Source organism: Palaemon carinicauda, chromosome 15 (assembly GCF_036898095.1).
Source record: "Palaemon carinicauda isolate YSFRI2023 chromosome 15, ASM3689809v2, whole genome shotgun sequence".
NCBI lineage: Eukaryota > Metazoa > Arthropoda > Malacostraca > Decapoda > Palaemonidae > Palaemon > Palaemon carinicauda.
In genome coordinates, this window is record NC_090739.1 from 42,382,221 (window position 1) to 42,404,746 (window position 22,526).

General features: G+C 44.5%; 1 protein-coding gene across 2 annotated transcripts in view; it reads left to right on the forward strand.

The window, feature by feature from the left end:
• LOC137654578 (inversin-like) overlaps positions 1 to 22,526 on the forward strand; it is a 338,734-nt gene that overhangs the window by 74,103 nt on the left and 242,105 nt on the right. For both annotated transcript variants that reach the window (XM_068388325.1, XM_068388326.1), the window contains exon 3: positions 1,448 to 1,565. In XM_068388325.1, the coding sequence (XP_068244426.1) occupies positions 1,448 to 1,565 (118 nt within the window). The remainder of the gene's footprint in view (positions 1 to 1,447; positions 1,566 to 22,526) is intronic.

The window sequence follows — 22,526 nt, forward strand, 5'->3', positions numbered from 1 at the left end:
CAACATTCCCCATTTGAGAGTTGACCAATCCCTCGGAAGCTTGTAGCAGGGGGTGGGTATATACTGTAATGTGTGATGTCTGGTATAACACCTACTTTGATACCGTGTCAAAATACTGCTTATGTTATGTTAAACTCAAAGTACCCTCATTTGCCTCATGTTAAAGTAAACCATGCATTTTTCTCTAATAAGATTCTTTAATTGCCCAGTATTTTTATTTATATCTATCATCTACTGTTAGCTGTGAAGCTAGAAACCTTGCTAGACTTAGAGACTCCCTCAGCTGATCTTATCATTTCTGAAAAGTCTGGCAAATTGTAACAGAGGCAAGGTGTGCTATCATTTTACAAATTTTTATGAGTCAATGGTGTCTGTCAGATAGTAACAGAGGCAAGTATAAGAAATAGAAAATATAGATAATATCCTTGATAAGAAGTAAACTATCATGGCCAACTTTCCTATTTTACACGAAGAAGATGTCTGGTAACCAATTGGCTTAACTACAGTTCTTATGATAGCTTACTGGTTCTGAATTTACACTAATGTAAATTTTATTGTGGGAGGAATCTGTCTACAATCTTTTGTTCTTAGTAACCTTATGCTAGTGTTAGATAGGGATGGTATGCTACTGTATGTGCAACCCTATAAAATCAGTAAATATAAAGGTTCATCATTTTGATATAAACAATGTGAACCTTATCAACCCAACCATTGGTTTCATGAATGCCTACTATGAAATTGGGAACTAGATTTTAATCCCTTACTCACTAGCCTAAATACCAAAATCCTTATGCAGTCTGACAGATGAAGGGATGAGTTATTCCTTCTAACCACCCCCTATCAATGATTTAACTGCTGCTCCCATTCTATTCATTACCCATATCTGCTTTTCTCTATCACTAATTCCTGTAGTACTAACTTGACTTATTCTGCCATGTTTTTCTAAACATTTGGTGCATAGAATACTTATCTTAAACTAGATAAAGACATACCTTTTATTTCTCTTAGATTCCACCTTCAGATTACCCATTTTCAAAATATTAGATAAAGTCTGAGTTGAGAAGCTGGCCCACATGGTGTGGACGATGTTGATTAGATGTAGTTCTTGGTATTAACAGGCCTATGGTGTGTTTGGCTTGTGGCACCTCCTATTAGCTCTACTGGGTATCATAAGGGGGTTTGGGAGTGGGGAAGAAATTTCTAGTTTTTTGTTAAGAGATAGGGAAGCTGGTGGCTTCGAGGATTAAAGTGTGATGACTGCAAGGTAAAGTTCATTAATATAATGAAGGTTATTATTAAAGAATAGTAATCAGCAAGATGTCTGGCCTTTTAATTTTGCCAGAAGAAAAAGAAAAAAAAGGCTATGTAAAACATTTAAGACCATAATTGAACAGTGGCAACCTTATATATATATATATATATATTGAATTGAATATTTATCTTTCAGTTTGTCAATTATAGTCCATCTATCGCTAGCCTTTACCATGGTAGTCACTATCCATCATCTCTGAGTCCTTGCTTTTTGGGCAACGCTCCTCATGTTTCACCATATCTTAATGCACCAGGTAAGATGAACAATATTTTTTTCATTGATAATTATTTATTTGCATGATAGCTGTTGTTTTTTGTATGCATTGTTAAAGTAAACACTATTAAAAGTTAAAAAAATATACAGTAGAGTAAATAACCTAACAAATACAGTAATCAAGTTTGTAGATAAATAGAATTTTGAATTAGAAGTATTTAATGATTTTGATAAGTAGTAGGTTGGCAAGGGCACCAGCCACCCATTGAAATACTATTACTTGAGAGTTATTGGGTCCTTTGACTGGCCAGACAGTTCTACATGGGATCTCTCTCTCTCTCTTGCTACAGCTCAATTTTCTATTTGCCTACACATAAACCAAATAGTCTGGCCTGTTCTTTCCACATTCTCCTCTGTTCTTATACACCTGACAACACTGAGATTACTAAAACAATTCCTCTTCACTCAAGGGGTTAACTACTGCACTGTAATTGTTCAATGATTACTTTCCTCTTGGTAAGAGTAGAAGAGAGACTTACGATCTATTAAATTTCTTATTCCTGATCTAGATAGTAATCTTTGGCACCGTCGTTCAATTAGTTCATTATGCATGTTGCATAAGATTTTTCATAACTCTGACCATCCTTTACATTCAGATCTCCCTGGACAATTCTATCCTGTTCGTAATACTAGGCAGGCAGTTAATTCTAATAGCCAGGCCTTCTCCATCATGAGGCTCAATACTACACAGTATTCTAGAAGTTTTATTCCAGCTGTTACCAAGTTGTGGAATGATCTTCCCAATCGTGTAGTTGAATCAGTAGAACTTCAAAAATTCAAAGTAGGAGCAAATGTTTTTATGTTGACCAGGCTGACATGAGTCTTTTTATTGTTTATATATGACATATCTGTTTTTGACATTGTTAATAGTTTATATAGGACATATTTGTTTTGATGCTTTTACTGTTTTTAGAATGATATATTAATTTATTCTCATCATTTATTTATTTCCTTATTTCCTTTCCTCACTGGGCTATTTTTCCCTATTGGAGCCCTTGGGCTTATAGCATCTTGCTCTTCCAACTAGGGTTGTAGCTTGGCTAGTAATAATAATAATAATAATAATAATAATAATAATAATAATAATAATAATAATAATAATAACAATAGCTATGGTAAGCAGTTCCTCTAGGAAAAGGATACTCCAAAATCAAATCCTTGTTCTCTAGTCTCGGGTAATGCCATAGCCTCTGTACCATGGTCTTCCACTCATGGGGTAGAGTTCTCTTGCTTGAGGGAACACTCGGGCACACTATTCTATCTTATTTTTCTTCCTCTTGCTTTTTAAGGTTTTTATAGTTTATATATGAAAGATGTGTTTTAATGTTGTTATTGTTCTTAAAATGTTTTATTTAGATTGTTTATTACAGTACTTCTCTTGTAGTTTATTTCCTTATTTATTTTCCTCACTGGGCTATTTTTCCCTGTTGAGCCCTTGGGCTTATAGCATCTTGCTTTTCCAACTAGGGTTGTAGTTTAGCTAGTTATAATAATAATAATAATAATAATAATAATAATAATAATAATAATAATAATAATCATCATCATCATCATCAGGATAATAGTCTGAAGTGTTTTCTTTTGTATGGGGTAAATATTAAATAAGCTCTGTTATATTACTCACCCTCATAACACTCCCCATAGGAGGATAATGCCTATGGGGTGCCTCAAAGTGTGCTGTAGGCATTAAAGGACTTATGCAGTTGTAGCATCCCTCAGGTTCCCAGCTCCATACTCTCTTTACATTGCTCTAATATTCTCTTCCAGTCTTTATTCTCCTATTATTTCTATTAAGCTTACATAATGTTCACCGGGCGTCCTCCTCGAAGCGTGCTAGTGTCGACGTCTATCATTAGAAATTAAATTTCCCATTTTCCCTCACTCCAGTAGCCTTACCCACCTAGTATATTATTGCCAATTATATTGCATTGTATGGCATAGTGTTGCGTGGGTATTACATCTGTGTCATGTGTTGGGCAACAAGGTGATTCAATTCTTAAGTGTTCAGAATGGGAGAACTTATCACTCTCTCCTGTGGAGGATTATGTGAAGGTATTATCTAAATGGGCTTATGAGAAGGACTCTAAACGTAAGAGAAAAGTATATTTGAAATTGGGATGAATTGAGAGAAGACTGGTTACTGCTCATTTTTTCTTTACCTACACATATACCGAATAGTCTGGCCTGTTCTTTACACATTCTACTCTTTCTTTCGTCATACCCATGACCAAACTAAGGTAACCTGAAAATTCTCCTTCACTCAAGGAGTTACTACTGCTTAAGGGTAAAAAAGACTTAAGCTAAAGTAAGCAGCTCTTCCAGGAGAAGGACACTTCAAAATCAAACCAGTGTTGTCTAGTCTTGGATATTGCTATAGGCTCTATTCCATGGTCTTCCACTGTTTTATGTTGGAGTTCTCTTGCTTGAGGGTACACTCAAGTACATAATTCATTGTATTTATTTTCATCATTGGGCTATTTTCCCTGTTGGAGCCCTTGGGCTCATAGCATCCTGCTTTCCCAACTAGTGTTGTAGCTTGGCTGTTAATGATATTAATAACAACATTAATAATAATGATGATAATAATGGGGATGTTATTGTTCAGGCTAGTACTGGACTCACTGAAGTTCTTAGTGATGTTCTTAAATTTAAATTTTCTTTATTAATGGAGAAGTTTGCTTTGTTCATACAATTTGAAAAGGCTAACATTACCTTTGGTAGTGGCGGTTTCCTAAACTTAGTAACCTGCCTTGCTTCAAACCCTATATTAACTACCTATGTTTTGCTTAGTGGTTCTTGTTTACCATCTGGTAAGCATTTTGATGGTACACTGCCTTATAGTCTACTGCCTTTCCTTAAGCCTTGATCTCGCATTTAGATCTAGATCGTTTTATTGCTAAACCATCACTTTTCCACTATCCTGTATGCACTTTTAGACCATCAGATCCTTAGATAGAAGTCGGGGTTAGGTTTCTGGGTTCACACATCCCTCTTTATGCTGCAGAAAGTGCAGGTGAGCAACTTTTCTGTGCCGTTATTAATAATTTGGCATGCTGTATTACACTTATAATGTCAGGCTCACAGCTTCTCAATAAGCCTGTAGCATGCTCTGCTCTGGCTGATAAATGGTTGCATCATGATGTGACTGGCAGTGAGCAAATAGCTCCTAATATAGGCTCGGCCACAAATAGTTTTTAAATGCCAGTTAGTGGTATTAATGTTGTGGCCAGGTCCTCTAAAGGAGTAGACTGAAATTAGTCATTGTTATCATGTTTTGTACAGTTGCAGGGGATAGCGCTTATAGTAAACAAATAGGACAATTCGAGTTTTTAGGAAGGAATGCTTTTAAAATTCAGGATGTTGAAGGTGAGGTAGATTCTTATTTGAAGTATGCTGAGGTGGGTGATGAATCCCTGTTCCAGTGTATGCTGAAACTCATTGCAGAAATTTTCCTAGAAAAATTACTCAAGGTTAGTTGTGATTAATTATTCTTCTATATTGTCTCATACTGCTGGCTCTCCAAAGATAACTTATGCACTTTAATTTTCAATTATTTTTAGAGACAAAGTGAATGAATTTAAATAGTTGCAAATTGATTGAAAAATGCTACTTTCTATTGGTTTGGGAAGCCTTGTCTCACAGGAAGGTTGATTTATGGAACAGGTCAATTACCTTAATTTTCAATTATTTTTAGAGACAAAGTGAATGAATTTAAATCTTAAGCTGCAAATTGATTGAAATATGCTACTTTCTGTTGGTTTGGGAAGCCTCGTCTCACAGGAAGGTTGATTTATGGAACAGGTCAATTACCTAACTTGACTCTATCTACAGATCAGGCTAATTTTGCTAGAGCACCTGGTGAGTGTCAACAGGAGATGGTTATTAAATTTATATATGTTCTTATATACAGTCAGCCCTCGCTGTATGTGAGTTTATGCTTCGCGATTTCACTTATATGCAACACAGAGAACCACAATGCCTATTAGATATGAAATAAAATATTTGCGCTAAAAGATCTTGTGGTGTGATGATTTCAAATAGCCCGCGCTCTATTGTACTGGGGCTTGCTTTGCGTAACTTCCCTCTCTCCACCTAGCTCGTCCCAGCTCTCGCTGTACACTGTATACCCATTTACTGTGGTAAAAAATTATAGCTATATTTGAAATAAACTTGATTTTGATTTAACTGGTGTTCTACTCAACTGTATCCAATAATAATGCATGTAATATTCACAATTTAGTTTCGTATTTGTAAATGAAAACATAGCAAATTATAATCTTTTCCTTTGTTTACATTTATGCTTTACAAATCAGCTGATTAAGGAATGCTACCAAAGGATATTTCATATTCCTAAAAGAAACACTTGTTACTTGATCTATCATTTTCCAATTAGCATACTACATACATACATATGCCAAGGCACCTCCCCCAATTTTGGGGGGTAGCCGACATCAACAAATGAAACAAAACAAAAAAGGGGACCTCTACTCTCTACGTTCCTCCAGCCTAACAAGGGACTTAACCGAGTTCAACTGGTACTGCTAGGGTGCCACAGCCCACCCTCCCACATTATCCACCCCAGATGAAGCTTCATAATGCTGAGTCCCCTACTGCTGCTACCTCCGCGGTCATCTAAGGCATCGGAGGCAGCAGCAGGGCCTACCGGAACTGCGTCACAATTACTCGCCATTCATTCCTATTTCTAGCACGCTTTCTTGCCTCTCTCACATCTATCCTCCTATCACCCAGAGCTTTCTTCACTCCATCCATCCACCAAACCTTGGCCTTAGCATACTAATTTCAATAATTGATCCGTAACTGGAATACAAACCTACACTATTTATACGGCGAGCCATTAAAATTTAGTGAGGTTTAACTACCCTTCCCGCTAGTTGGCAGGGGGTAGGGTAGCTCACTTTGATTTTGGCTCGGATGATGAACGGTTGTTGCCGCTCTTCATCCTCGCACTTTTGGACTGCCATTTAATTCTGTCTATGCTTTTTTTTTCAGTGTTTGCGTGTGTATGGACTTCTGCTTGCGGCCATGCGTACCTGGCCTGTCCTAAGGGCCACACCTGCATACCTTTATGTCTGCCGAGGATACGGATCCTCACAACCTTTGTCCTATCTGCAGAGGTTAACGGTATGATGAGTTGAATAAATGTATTAAGTGTCATGAGTGGTCTGCCTCCCAGTGGAAAGATTAGGGCGAAGGTGTAAGAAGTCTAAGCGGGACTCTTCTCCTTCGAAGGTTATTTCGAAGCAGAAGAAGCCCAAGGTTTCTTCCGCTTCCCGACCTTCCTCTGAAGCTCCTGTTTGTTTGGCCTCCTCCGGGGGACCGTCCAGCAGTAGCGCAGGCCGCTTAACTCCTGGACAATCTCGGCCCTCGAGAGACTGCGCTTCCCCCCTTGTTGACCATCCATCGTTGGGGGAGGGAGCAAAGTCCTAGGCATGTCTTTCCTGCGAGTGTCTCTCCCTCCCGAGGGAGTTCACTCATAGAGACTCCTCTTCGGAGGAATGCTGCTGCTGTTGATGGTCAGCTTGCTGATCCACCGGCCCCCATAGGGCATCATCGTGGTAGTAGATCCCTTTGTGCCCGCCTTCCTCTTCGCCTTACTGGTGCTCCTAGAGACACCTTTTTTGATTGTCAGCCTTGTCCACATAGCCCTCCTCTGAGGAGGAGCCTTCTCGTCCGATGTCTCCTGATTCTCTCCCTTCGCCTGCCTTCGGACCTTCTTCTGCCGACTCTGGTGTTTGTCATCAAACTCTGGTTCATGACTCCCCACTGAATGATTGCTCGCAATCCCCTTCAGAGGATGTTCGTCCTTCTGAAGGACACATCCCATCACCTCACCATTTTCCAGCTACTCATCAGTCTTCATCTATCTGACCACCAACTCGCTGACCTCCTGCTCATCTGTCTCCTGCTCAGTCTCCTGGTTCCCAGCATCCTACCGCTCGTCGATCACCTACTCGTCAATTGCTTGCTCCCGGACCTTCTTCTGCCGACTCTCCTGTTTGTCATCGAACTCCGGTTCATGACTCCCCACCAAAGGATTGCTCTCGATCCCCTTCAGAGTTTGTTCGTCCCTCTAAAGGACATATCCCATTGCCTCACTATTGTCCAGCTACTCATCAGCCTTGGTCTAGCCGACCACCAACTCGCTGACCTCCTGCTTGTCCGTCTCTTGCTCAGTCTCCTAGTTCCCAACATCCTACTGCTCATCAGTCACCTACTCATCAGTCGTCCGCTTGTCAATTGCTTGTTCGTACATTGCCTGCTCGTTTCGATGACCTTGCTTGTCGTTCGCCTACCGACACTTGCCTTCCAACACATTGGCTCTAACCCTCACCACCGTTCTCCAAAGCTACATGTCATGTCGGAACGTCGTTCACCCAACCGCGTTACTACTTCCCACCACCCAACCTCTCGTAAAACGCTTACAGAGGTAGCCACAGTGAGGGCTTGTTAAAGCTCTCCTAAGCGTCAGCGTTTGCCGCATCTGCCTTCACCTTAACGTATCAGCCAGGTGTTTGCCAGATGGGTTCGAGTCCCGCTCAGACTCGTGATTGCCTTTAGTGTCTGCAACCTTACCATCCTTGTGAGCTAAGGTTTGGGGGCTTTGGGGGAGACTATAGGTCTATCTGTTGAGTCATCAGCAGCCATTGCCTGGCCCTCCTTGGTCCTAGCTTGGGTGGAGATGGGGCTTGGACGCTGATCATATAATATATAGTCAGTCTCTAGGGCATTGTCCTGCTTGCTAAGGCAATGTCACTGTCCCTTTCCTCTGCCATTCATGATTGACCTTTAAATATTTAAACCGTTAAGTGGACTGTAAGTTGTATTATAGAAGGGAGTATCCCTCGCTGCAATACCACTATGCCAGCATTAATGGTGTTCCTCGGTTACCTTCGGGAGAAAAGCTTCTCTCGGTCTCGGCAATGAAAGGCCACCGCTAGTCCTTGAGCCTCGGCTTCAGACTGGAAGGAATTAACATTTCTTCTACATCGGCATCGCCCCTCATACGGAGTTTCAAGCCTACAGACCATTATTCGGAAAGGAGACCTCATTCCAGGACTCCAAGCAGCAGAGGTCACCTGACTTTAATGGCAAGTCTCCTGCTTGTGTTTGCTGTGGCCAAGAGAGTCAGCGAACCCCATGGGACGCCCTTAAAGTCTCTCATTTATGACAGTGACCCAAGTAATGCTCGACCTCATTTCTGACAGCTCAGATCCCAGAATCCGAACCCTTCAGTCTGGGAGTCCTTCGCAGCATCAACAATGATCCAGACCAACGGTTACTATGCCAAAGAGAAACTGGAGACCCTTCTTCAGAGAGACTAGGAGAGCTCGCCCCGAGTGTCAACACACTTCATCAGCATGGAGAAGGTCAAGATGAGGATCATGAAGAACACCATCTCTGCCTGGATTCGCAAGGTCATTGACCTCGCATTGAATACAGATCCTCCTCTAACACGTCGACCCAGAGCACAAGACTTCAAGGGCATTGCCACGTCCCTGGCGTTAAAACGAAACTACTGTGGCTCAGGTTCTACCTGCAAGACTTAACTCACAGGAGACTTGATACGTTCTCTATTGGTCCTATGGTGGCTGCACAACAACTGGTTTAACATCTCAAGCTCCTTGATGGACAAGTAGCAGGAGGTTGAGGGCATTGGTTACCCAGTTTTAGTGTGAGTGAACAATTAAGAAGGACTGGATCTTTCTTTTCTTCATCCTCCCCTCTCTTGGGGAAATCAGCATCCAGTGTCCTCAGCAAAGCTGACCTTAACCAACTGCAGATAAAACATTGTTCCCTTGTGTAACCTGGTATTTTTTCATTACTGTTACGTCCCCATACCCTATCGAGGGGCTGTATTGGGGATGTCTTGGTGACCTCAGACGATTCCTATGACTTGGAAGAATTCTCACCTTGAGAGTCACATTGCTAGTATCACAAACACACAGCTTGTGTAGGCCGCAGACCTTGCATAGCAAGGTTTTAGCGATGTGTAGGGTTATCACTTACTATGTACTAACACACATAGAGGGAAATCCCCAGGTCAAAGTTAAAAAGCCAGATTGGCAGCTACGTCCACCCTCGTAATGGGGGAGTCAACCCCTATAAATAGCGTTGGTTTGTATTTTAGTTACGGAACAAATGACAAATTTGGAAGTAATTTGTATTTTTCCTAACAATACAAACCTGTAGCTGTTTATACAAATTACCCCGCCAGAACTAGTCCCCCTTGAAGTCCTTCCTCCAAGCAAAGTGAGGTTCACAGCCCAGGTGTGTTGAGTGAGAGTGGTAGTTATTACCCCAACCCCCGCAAACTAGCGATTGGATAGTTAACCATCGCTAAAAGTCTAATGGCTCATCTTTCATCCTCGCCTAAAGTAATACCCCTATAAGTAGCAATAGCTACAGGTTCGTATCATTAGGAAAAATACAATTTTCAATATTAATCTTACCCGATAATCATGTAGCTGTCAACTCTGTTGCCGACAGAAATCTACGGTCGGGATACGCCAGCGATCGCTATACAGGTGGGGGTGAACACAACAGCGCCATCTGTGGTCAGGTACTCCAGTACTTCTTGTCAACACCACCTCAATTTTTCCTCTGTCGTGCCTCCGGCTAGACCTACATGGATACGCTGTTGATTCTGGAGTTATTGCTCACAATTTGGTGATGTATTTGCTCTAGAGTTTAGCCTTCGCTATTCAGGAAGCTTTATCATTAGCTTAGCAAGTTTTTGAAATTAATTTGATTTAATTTTTTATTTAATTTTGGTGACGAAGAGAGTATGAACTCTCTTTCACTTTTAATGGCCGACCCTTCCCTTAGACGGAAGTGTTGGTGTCGAAGAGAGTATAGACTCTCTTTCTTAATTTTGCTTAACAAAAGTTATAGATTTATTTTATATCTCTCCGCCTTTTATAGGCCTCTTCGATTAACTTCCTTTTATTATAAACTTATTAAAATTAATTTTTATATTTGTTTATATTCGACCTTTCCTAATAGTAGGCGGTCTTTTCTTGGAACCGAAGTTAATTAACATTGAGCCCGTCATTTCGTTTTTACCTGTTAACATATTATGCTATTTTAATGTTTTTGAAAGAATTTCTTTGATAGTCTCGTACTGTTTTCAAAGTTGAACTAACGTTTTGTTTTGTCTCTGCAGTTGTTGACGTTCAGAACGTTCAACTTGCGCTCTATCGTTACGATAGAGAGAGAGTATTCACGGTGTCACGTTGCAGTAAGAGTAAACCGATTCTAGCGTTTTGTTCATTCTTTCTTAGCTTAAATGGTTTTAATTCTAATAAAGGAACTTTTTATTTGGGAAATCTTTCAGTTTTTTTCCTTTAACAATAATATGTTTTAACGATATATATAATTGGGCTCATCTCTCAGGTTCTAAGTCAAGAGAGAGAGAGAGAGAGAGATAGAGACGGAGGGAGAGAGAGGAGGATAAACGTTTCGTTCAAGCGGGTAACGTTGTTATCGTTTTTGCTCTTCTCCCTAGTCTCTTTAGGGGAAGAAGGTAAACGTTTCTAGAGTTTTATTCTTGTTCCCAGGCTTTATGCGGTGAGAGATTTTAAACGTAGTTTATTTGATCTAGTTTAGTCTCTTTTCCAGCCACTGAATTATTTATCTTTCATTATGTTTTTCTGTTACATTGTAATACTGTTTTCGCAATTACTAACTTTTAATGAAGGATAGAATTGCGTGTTTCAGGTACAAACCACTTAAAGTTTCGAGTTCAGTGAAATAAGTGCAAACAGAAAATCAAAAGTGATAAAGTGATAAGCGCAAAGTGTTACAGTGTTGCGTTCGAGGGTTCGTCTGTTCGTGCCAGTTGTTCGCCTAGTCTGGGACCTCTTACAAGCTCCCAAGCCAGGGGAGAAGTAACATCGAAGGACTTATGGGTTCATCAGGCCTTGATCGACGAACAGACGTTTCCCTCCGTGGTTTCGGGTGTAACCAACTCACGTAGCCGACGTGATCACCCCACCCACACAAAGACGAGAGAGCCCATTTATTCCTCGTCTGCGGAAGAGGTTTCTCGCAGAAACCATGGACCAAATCTTGCAGCTTTTAAGTGCAAGTCGGTCCCTTCCGCGCAAGTCCAACTCCTAGGTGGAGCCATTAGCACTGGGTCAGTTCGGACTTGCTGCAGTACGACAACTGCACACCTCCCAGAGAGGCAAGGTGGTACCGCAACAGGCAGTAACTCCGTCTGTTGCCGCACCAGCTGTTTTAGACCCTCAGTCTCAACGGACAGTAGCTCCGTTTGTTGTTGTCTTTCTTAGACTCTAGTGGTCTATGCTGCAGACAATGCAGTCTCAGCTTGCGGTGTTGATGCAGGAGTTTCAGGCAGAGAAGGTTAACACACCTCCTCCTGCGAGCGCTCCTCCACCTCTGCGCAGTCCACCCTGCCAGACGTATGATGTTGAGGCTCCTCCTGCCTCCATGCGTGAGCTGCCGCATTGGGAGTTGCCAGGTACCAGCGCTATGCAGCAACCTCCACTTTCCTTGAGGCAGGAGCCTCTTGCTATGCGGCATCCTCCTCAACCCTTGAGGCAGGAGCCTCAACTCTTGAGGCAAGAGCCTCAACTCTTGAGGCAAGAGCCTCAACTCTTGAGGCAAGAACCTCAACTCTTGAGGCAAGAACCTCAACTCTTGAGGCAAGAGCCTCAACTCTTGAGGCAAGAGCCTCAACTCTTGAGGCAAGAGCCTCAACTCACCTCCTCTTCCCTTGAGGCAGGAGCCTCATGCGTTGCGGCAACCTCCTCAACCCTTGAGGCAGGAGCCTCAACTCTTGAGGCAAGAGCCTCAACTCTTGAGGCAAGAACCTCAACTCTTGAGGCAAGAGCCTCAACTCTTGAGGCAAGAGCCTCAACTCTTGAGGCAAGAGCCTCAACTCTTGAGGCAAGAGCCTCAACTCTTGAGGCAAGAACCTCAACTCTTGAGGCAAGAGCCTCAACTCACCTCCTCTTCCCTTGAGGCAGGAGCCTCATGCGTTGCGGCAACCTCCTCCATCCTTGAGGCAGCAGCCTCATGCATTGCAGCAACCTCCACCATCCTGGAGGCAGCAGCCTCAGGCTATGCGGCATCCTCCTCAACCCATGAGGCAGGAGCCTCATGCTATGAGGAGCCTCATGCTATGCGGCATCCTCCTCAACCCATGAGGCAGGGACCTCATGCTTTGAGGAGCCTCATGCTATGCGGCATCCTCCTCAACCCATGAGGCAGGAGCCTCATGCTATGCGGCAACCTCCTCTACCCATGAGGCAGGAGCCTCATGCTATGCGGCATCCTCCTCAACCCATGAGGCAGGAGCCTCATGCTATGCGGCATCCTCCTCAACCCATGAGGCAGGAGTCTCATGCTATGAGGAGCCTCATGCTATGCGGCATCCTCCTCAAACCATGAGGCAGGAGCCTCATGCTATGCGGCAACTGCCTCAACCCATGAGGCAGGAGCCTCATACTATGCGGCATCCTCCTCAACGCATGCGGCATGAGCCTCATCCCTTGCAGCATGAGCCTCATCCCATGCAGCATGAGCCTCATACCATGCAGCATGAGCCTCATCCCATGCAGCATGAGCCTCTTCCCATGCAGCATAAGCCGCACGCCATGCAACATGCTCTGCTTACCTTACAGCATGCTCTACATACAGCATGCTCTGCATACCTTACCGCATGCTCCTCAGTCACACATCTTTGGTTGTTGCCAACTCACTAGACTGTCAAGCAGTTTCATAACGTTGCCTTCTAGTCTGCTGCTTTTGCACCAGTGAAACCCTCACTGAGAGAACTTAGCTTTTCTCGGATATGGTTCCTGTAGATGAGAAAGTGCTATTCTCCCTCCTTCTGATATTCCCTTGAGGACTCTGTCATTTGGAGAGGAGCCTTTAGCTGCTTAGCCTCCTATGGACTTTTATTTAAGCATAACATGCTTCCAGGGAGGGTAATGGTTCCACTTCAGTCGCTAACCCCGTCTGTTACCACACCTGTTCCCATAGACCTTGAGCTTTGTTGCAAGACATGCAGTCCAAGCTTAGTCCTTGTTAGAGGATTTTTTTGTTTACGGAGTCAGTGTGTCACTGGGAAGACGTTCAACAACCAGCAGAAGTGACTTGTTGTGACGCAGTGCGGCAACCTCAGCAACCCGATAAGGAGTTGTCTGTACGACCCAGACAGTCTAGACAGCTTCGGGTTGTCGCTGTACTTCCTCGCTTCCCCATGGTTGACAGTTCACAGACTGTGCAGCAGTACCATGATCTTGTGTCCGGCTCCGTCAGACGACTAGCTTTTAAGAGCTCCCACAAGTCGTCGCTGTCTGGAGATTCTCAGATGGACTATGGATCTGACCAAGGAACTGGGCCTCCTGGTCAATTTTGAGGAGTCCCAGCTCGTCCCATCCCAGACCATTGTCTACCTGGGTATGGATCTTCAGAGTCGAGCTTTTCGGGCTTTTCCGTCGGCCCCAAGGATCTACTAAGCCCTAGAATGCATCCAGAGCATGCTGAGAAGGAACCGATGCTCAGTCAGGTAGTGGATGAGTCTAACAGGGACACTTTCATCGCTGGCCCTGTTCATCGAGTTAGGGAGACGCCACCTCCTCCCCCTTCAGTATCATCTAGCGGCTCACTGGATAAAGGACATGACGCTAGAGACGGTCTCAGTTCCTGTTTCCGAAGAGAGGAGGTCTACTCTCACGTGGTGAAAGAACAGCTTTCTTCTCAAGGAAGTCTACCTTTGGCTGTTCAGAAACCCGACCGCCGTCTCTTCTCTGACGCATCAGACACGGGCTGGGGTGCGACTTTGGACGGACAGGAATGCTCGGGAACATGGAATCAGGAGCTAAGGACACTTCACATCTATTGCAAGGAGCTGTTGGCGGTTCATCTGGCCTTGATAAACTTCAAGTCCCTCCAGCTTAACAAGGTGGTGGAGGTGGACTCTGACAACACCACAGCCTTGGCTTACATCTCCAAGCAGGGAGGGACTCATTCATGGAAGTTGTTCTAGATCGCAAGGGACCTCCTCATCTGGTCAAAAGATCGAAAGCTCACGCTGGTAACGAGGTTCATTCAGGGCGATATGAATGTCATGGCAGATCGCCTTAGCCGGAAGGGTCAGGTCATCCCCACAGAGTGGACCCTTCACAAGAATGTTTGCAGCAGACTTTGGGCCCTGTGGGGTCAGCCAACCATAGATCTGTTCGCTACCTCGATAACCTAGAGGCTCCCGTTGTATTGTTCTCCGATTCCAGACCCAGCAGCAGTTCACGTGGATGCTTTTCTGCTGGATTGGTCCCATCTCGACCTGTATGCATTCCCGCCGTTCAAGATTGTCAACAGGGTACTTCAGAAGTTCGCCTCTCGCAAAGGGACACAGCTGACGTTGGTTGGCTCCGCTCTGGCCCGCGAGAGAATGGTTCATAGAGGTACTGCAATGGCTGGTCGACATTCCCAGGACTCTTCCTCTAGGAGTGGACCTTCTACGTCTACCTCATGTAAAGAAGGTACACCCAAACCTCCACGCTTTTCGTCTGACTGCCTTCAGACTTTCGAAAGACTCTCAAGGGCTAGGGGCTTTTCGAAGGAGGCAGCCAGAGCGATTGCCAGAGCAAGGAGGACATCCACTCTCAGAGTCTATCAGTCTAAAGGGGAAGTCTTCCGAAGCTGGTACAAGGCCAATGCAGTTTCCTCAACCAGTACCACTGTAACCCAGATTGCTGACTTCCTGTTACATCTAAGGAACGTAAGATCCCTTTCAGCTCCTACGATTAAGGGTTACAGAAGTATGTTGGCAGCGGTTTTCCGCCACACAGGCTTGGATCTTTCCACCAACAAAGATCTACAGGACCTCCTTAGGTCTTTTGAGACCTCAAAGGAACGTCGGTTGTCCACTCCAGGCTGGAATCTAGACGTGGTCCTAAGGTTCCTTATGTCATCAAGATTTGAACCTCTCCAATCAGCCTCTTTTAAGGACCTCACATTAAAAACTCTTTTCCTCGTGTGCTTGACAACAGCTAAAAGAGTAAGTGAGATTCACGCCTTCAGCAGGAACATAGTTTTCACATCTGAAACGGCTACATGTTCCTTGCAGCTCGGTTTTTTGCTAAACGAGCTTCCTTCACGTCCTTGGCCTAAGTCGTTCGAGATCCCAAGCCTGTCCAACTTGGTGGGGGACGAACTGGAGAGAGTACTTTGCCCAGTTAGAGCTCTTAGGTACTATCTAAAAAGGTCATAACCTTTAAGAGGACAATCAGAAGCCTTATGGTGTGATATCAAGAAGCCTTCTCTTCCAAGGTCTAAGAACTCAGTTTCTTACCTATTCAGGCTCCTGATTAGGGAAGCACATTCTCATCTGAAGGAAGAAGACCTTGCTTTGCTGAAGGTAAGGACACATGAAGTGAGAGCTGTGGCTACTTCAGTGGCCTTCAAACAGAACCGTTCTCTGCAGAGTGTTATGGATGCAACCTATTGGAGAAGCAAGTCAGTGTTCGCATCATTCTATCTCAAAGATGTCCAGTCTCTTTACGAGAACTGCTACACCCTGGGACCATTCGTAGCAACGAATGCAGTAGTAGGCGGGGGCTCAGCCACTACATTCCCATAATCCCATAACCCTTTTAACCTTTCTCTTGAATACTTTTTATGGGTTGTACGGTCGGCTAAGAAGCCTTCCACATCCTTGTTGATTTGGCGGGTGGTCAATTCTTTCTTGAGAAGCGCCGAGGTTAAAGGTTGTGATGAGGTCCTTTAGTATGGGTTGCAGCCCTTTATACTTCAGCACCTAAGAGTCGTTCAGCATCCTAAGAGGACCGCTACGCTCAGTAAGGAAGACGTACTTAATAAAGGCAGAGTAATGGTTCAAGTCGTCTTCCTTACCAGGTACTTATTTATTTTATGTTATTTTTGAATAACTAATAAAATAAAATACGGGATACTTAGCTTCTTTGTTAACATGTATGCTGGTCTCCACCCACCACCCTGGGTGTGAATCAGCTACATGATTATCGGGTAAGATTAATATTGAAAAATGTTATTTTCATTAGTAAAATAAATTTTTGAATATACTTACCCGATAATCATGATTTAATTGACCCACCCTTCCTCCCCATAGAGAACCAGTGGACCGAGGAAAAAATTGAGGTGGTGTTGACAAGAAGTACTGGAGTACCTGACCACAGATGGCGCTGTTGTGTTCACCCCCACCTGTATAGCGATCGCTGGCGTATCCCGACCGTAGATTTCTGTCGGCAACAGAGTTGACAGCTACATGATTATCGGGTAAGTATATTCAAAAATTTATTTTACTAATGAAAATAACATATTACTTCCAAATTTGTCATTTTAAGGTTGATGACTAGGCTTTTTGTTTATTGTTATTGATTTACCCTCTCTAAATATGCCTTTGGGATGTTGGCCTAGTAGTAGGCCCAGTAGGAATTCCAGTAGGACTCTTCAATCTTTAAGTAAAACTTAATGACGGCCTCGACCCAGAAATCCTGGTAGGGGGAAGGCTAGCCTACTTTTATTAGATTTGGGAAAGCCCTCACCAGAGGTGTGGGTTCTCTTCGTGGTGTTGGTGGGATATCTAATTCATCTATCCTACAACTCGCCCTCTGTCTTCTGATCCCTTTCTTTTCCCAAGTTACCTCAGCAGTCTTGTTAAATCATACATTAGAAATAGGTTTTAGAGAAGCTGGTGATAGACAAAATCTATCTTTAATATTTATTATTATTATTACTAGTTAAGCTATGACCCTAGTTGGAAAAGGAGGATGCTTTAAGCCCACGGGCTCCAACATGGAAAGATAGCCCAGTGAGGGAAGGAAGTAAGGAAATAAAGCATCTATAAGAGAAATAATGAAAAACTGATAGAAAATGTTTTAGGATTTTAACAACAATAAAATAGGTCTTTCACATATAAACTACCAAAAGAGACGTGTCAGTCTGTTCAACGTAAAAATATTCCCTGCGTTTGAACTTTGAAGTTCCAACAATTCAACTGCCTGATTAGGAAGATCATTCCATTTTTTGGTTCTACTGGAATAATACTGTGTAATATTGAGCCTCATGATGCAGAAGGTATGCCTGTTAGAAATAACTGCGTACTTAATATTACAAGCAGGATGGTACTGTCTGGGAAGATCTGAATGGTCAGAATTATGAAAAATGTCATGCAATATGCGTAAAGAACTAACTGAATGATGGTGCTAGAGATTGATATCTTGATCAGGAATAAGAAATTTGATAGACTATGAACTTCTTGTCTAACAAATTGAGATGAGATTCAGTACTGAAGATCAGACAGGAAAATAATGCTTGAAACAAGATAAAATTGAAGAATTAAAACATGTCTTCAGAATATATATATCAACAAAAATCTTAAAAGACCTTCTCTGTAGGCCAATTTTTAGTGTAATTGAAGAAGAAGCAGACTAAATATGTCAATCTAAAGTAAATTTGCTATCAAGAATCACTCGTAAAATTTTAAAAGAGTTAGAGTTAAAGAAATATCAATTATTGTTATTTTTATTATTATAACTTGCTAAGCTTCAACCCTAGTTGGAAAAGTAGGATGCTATAAGTCCAAGGGCCCCAACAGGGAAAATAGCCCAGTGAGGAAAGGAAATGAGGAAAAATTAAATATTTGTTCCGTAACTGAAATACGAACCACGCTATTTAATATGGGGTATTACTTTCGGCGTAGCTGAAATGATGAGCCATTAGAATTTTAACGAGGGTTTACTACCCCATTTCTAGTTAGCGGGGGGTAGGGAGGGGTAGCTTGCTACCCCTCCCCCCTCACACACACCTGTGAGAGCTCACTTTGCCTTTGGCTCGGGTGATGACCGGACGTGTCCGTTCCTACCCTCGCCTATATTGACAGCCATTAATCTTTTTTTGCTTTTTCTTCTTGACAGAGTGTTTGGAAGTTGGCCTCTATTATGCGGAAGTGTCCCGGATTACCTGACCGCCCTTGCGGAACTTATATGTTGGCAGTGGACACAGACCCTCACACCTTGTGTCCTTTTTGTAGGGGCCAACGGTGTGAAAGAAATAAAGTGTGTGTGGTGAGTGTAGGGAGTGGTCTACCTCCCAGTGGGAGAGGTTTACCCGGTGCCGGAAGAAGACCAAAAGGGATATTTCTCCTTCAAGGGTTCCCTTGAAGAGAGAAAATCTCAAGGGCTCTTCTTCCGTAGCCCAAACCCCCTCCAAAGCTCCCACTCGATCGGTCTCTCCCGAGAGGCCGTCGAGTGGTAGCGTAGGCCGCAGTTCTGTTAACCGATCTCGGGGTTTGGGAGAGGGAGTTGCCTCCCATTGCGAGGCAGCTCCTCCTCCTCCCCCGGGGGAGGATTTTAATTTTGATAATAATGTGTCTAACAATGATTTATTACAGCTTTGGGCTTCCTTGGGGTTTCAGGGCTCACCCTCCAAGGAAGCCCTGTTTGACATGATCAGGTTGGGAGCAGCTGTCAAACAGTCGCCGGCGGTAGCAGAGGTTGATCCTCTGTCTATCGTTGATGTTGTTGTGGCAGAGACTTCTGACGAGTTAGGTCAAACCCCTGCTGTGGTTGTTGATGTAGCGGAAGGCTTAGTTCCCCCCTCCGAACATCCTTCGAGGGAGGAGCTAAGTCCAACGGTCTCTCCTGCAGGTGTTTCTTCCCCTCGGGGGAGTGCACTAACAGAGACTCCTCTTCGGAGGACTGCCGATGGTCTGCCTGCTGCCAGAGGTCGTATCAGACGTAAAGCTCGCCCTCCTCTTCGCCTTAGAGGCCTTCCTTCACCCCACAAGGGTGTAAGGAGGCGCCTCTTCGGGTATTCATCTTCGCAGGCCCCCGCAGAGGATCCTCCACACCGTGCTCCGACCGTTCCTGCTGCATCCCTGGACCTCTCCGCAGATCGTTCGCGATCTCCTTCTCCTGCCAGACCTGCTGACTTGCCGTCACTGTTCCTGGCCGCTGATGCGCTGTGGGCGCCCACGCATCCCATTATTAAACGGGCAGCGGTCCCTTCGGGGCAAAAGGGGCTTTCTCACAATGTGAGTAAGTCCCTTAAGCGCCAGGTATCCCTTGCGCGCCAACGTTCTCCTGCGCGCAAGCGCTCTCCTGCTGCACTCAAGAGTTCTCCTGTTCCTGAGACAACGCATCAGCGCTCACCTGCGCGCCATCGATCTCCTGTTCGCCAGCAATCTTCACCTCGCCAGCACACATCTGCGCGCCCTCATCCTGCTGCGCACCACGCACGCCCACGATCTCCTGCGCGGATGTCCTGCTCGCCAGCGCTCTTCTCCTGCGCGCCAGCGTTCGCCTGCGCTCCAGCGTTCTCCTGCGTGCCCACGATCTTCGGATCTGGGCGCAGGAGGGAAGATTCCTTCTTCTCCTCACCAGCGATCTCCTGCGCTACACCTAACACCGACGCGCCATCGGACCCCACCTGCTCGCCAGCCTTCTCCTTCCGCTGTACTGCTCCCCAGTCCCGGACCCCAAGGCACTCTGGCAAGATGCCTTCCAACAATGGTGGGACAAGATCGACGTGTACGCCTTTCCCCCGTTCTGTCTGATGAGAAGGGTACTCAACAAGACCAGAATATCGGTCAGCCTTTCAATGACCCTGATAGCTCCGCTATGGCATCACGCAGAGTGGTTTCCAGACCTTCTGCAGCTCCTAACGGAACTCCCGAGAGAACTCCATCCACGACGCGAGCTACTCAAACAACCACATGCCAACGTCTTTCACAAGGCCGTGGCCTCGCTTCGGCTTCACGCCTGGAGACAATACAGCACCTCCTCACAGAGAGAGGCTTTTCGCAGAAAGTTGCGTAAAGGATGTCTGGACACCTGCGAAAATCATCCGCAGGAGTCTACCAGGCAAAGTGGAGAGTTTTCTGTGGTTGGTGTCGTGGAAGGGGTATCTCTCTACTCGATGCCACTATTCCAGCAGTAGCGGAGTTCCTTGTGTATTTGCGGGAAGAAATGTGCCTTTGAGTCCCGGCAGTGAAAGGCTATCGCTCAGCCTTAAGTCTCACCTTCAGACTCAAAGGAATGGACACTTCCTCTTCGCTAGAACTTTCCCTACTCATACGAAGTTATGAACTTACCTGCCCTTAGTCGGAAGTGAGACCTCCTCCATGGAACGTGGTTCGAGTTCCTAGGTCTCTTAAGAGGCCTTCCTTCGAACCATTACGCCAGGCTTCTGATTGCCACCTGACTTGGAAGACGGTGTTCCTACTTGCTCTGGCTTCGGTCAAGCGAGTCGGTGAACTTCATGGTCTCTCGTATGACATCGCCCATTCAAGGGGATGGGGGTAGGTAACGTTCAAATTCGTCCCTGAGTTTGTTGCCAAGACTCAGAATCCATGAGTGCCGGACCCTCGGTTCGACTCTTTCCGGATCTCGAGTCTCCGTTCTGTAGCATATGACCCAGACCATCTCCTACTATGCCCAGTAAGGAGTCTGAGGCTCTATCTTAAGAGAACAGCTGCAGTTCGTCCCCAGGTGCAAGCACTGTTTGTTAGCATCGGGAGGACAAAGAGAAGGGTCACTAAGAATACCATCTCAGCCTGGATTCGCAGGGTTATCCATCATTCCCTGAATCCCGACCCTTCTCCGTCACGTCGCCCTAGAGCACATGATGTGATGTCAGGGGCATAGCTACGTCCCTGGCCTTCAAGAAGAACTACTCAGTGGTGCAGGTTTTACAAGCAGGTGTATGGAAGCATCAGACGACACTACCTGCAAGACATGACCCACAGGAGGCTTGATACGTTCTCTATCGGCCCTGTGGTGGCTGCACAACAGCTGGTTTAAACCTCTGGCTCCTTAATGGACAAGTAGCAGAAGGTTGAGGGCATTGTTACCTGATTTTAGTCTGCATGAATTAAAAGGTATGCCTGGCCCTTATTCTTTTCTTCATTCTCCCCTCTCTTGGGGAAAGCAGCATCCTGGGTTCTCTGCACAGCTGACCTCAAACCACTGCAGGTAAACCATGTTCCCTTGTGTTCCTTGTATTAAGTTAATACTGACACGTCCCCATACCCTGACGAGGTGGTATTGGGAGAGTCCTAGCCTTAAAAGTTCCATCTAAAGGACTTCAGGTCAACTTCCTAGGACGAGTCACACTTACTTCCTTCACAAAGTGCTAGCGAGGTGCAGGGACTCCTTATCATTGAGTGCTGACACACTCAGATACTGAGTCCCCTGGCAAAAAGCCAAAAGCCAGTAATGGCAGGGACTTACCACCCTACCTAAGGGTTAAGTCACCCATATTAAATAGCGTGGTTTGTATTTCAGTTACGGAACAAATGACAAATTCGTTAGGTAATTTGTATTTTTCCTAACTATACAAACCTTAGCTATTTAATCAAACTTGCCCGCCAGCCCTGTCCCCCAGAAAGTCCTACCTCTAAGCAAAGTGAGCTCTCACAGGTGTGTGTGAGGGGGGAGGGGTAGCAAGCTACCCCTCCCTACCCCCTGCTAACTAGCGGTATGGTAGTAAACCCTCGTTAAAATTCTAATGGCTTGTCATTTCAGCTACGCCGAAAGTAATACCCCATTTTAAATAGCTAAGGTTTGTATAGTTAGGAAAAATACGAATTACCTAACGAATTTGTAATTTCAAGAACAGTAACAACATGAAAATAAGTATTTTCTATATAAACTAAAAATTTTAACAAAACAAGAGAAAGAGAAATTCAAAAGAATTGTATGTCCGAGTGTACCCTCAAGCAAAACAACTCTACCCCATGAGTGGAAGACCATGGTACAGAGGCTATGGCACTACCCAAGACTAGAGAACAATGGTATGATTTTGGAGTGTCCTCTTAGAAGAGCTGCTTACCATAGCTAAAGAGTTTCTTCTACCCTTACCAAGAGGAAAGTAGCCACTGAACAATTACAGTGTAGTACTTAACACC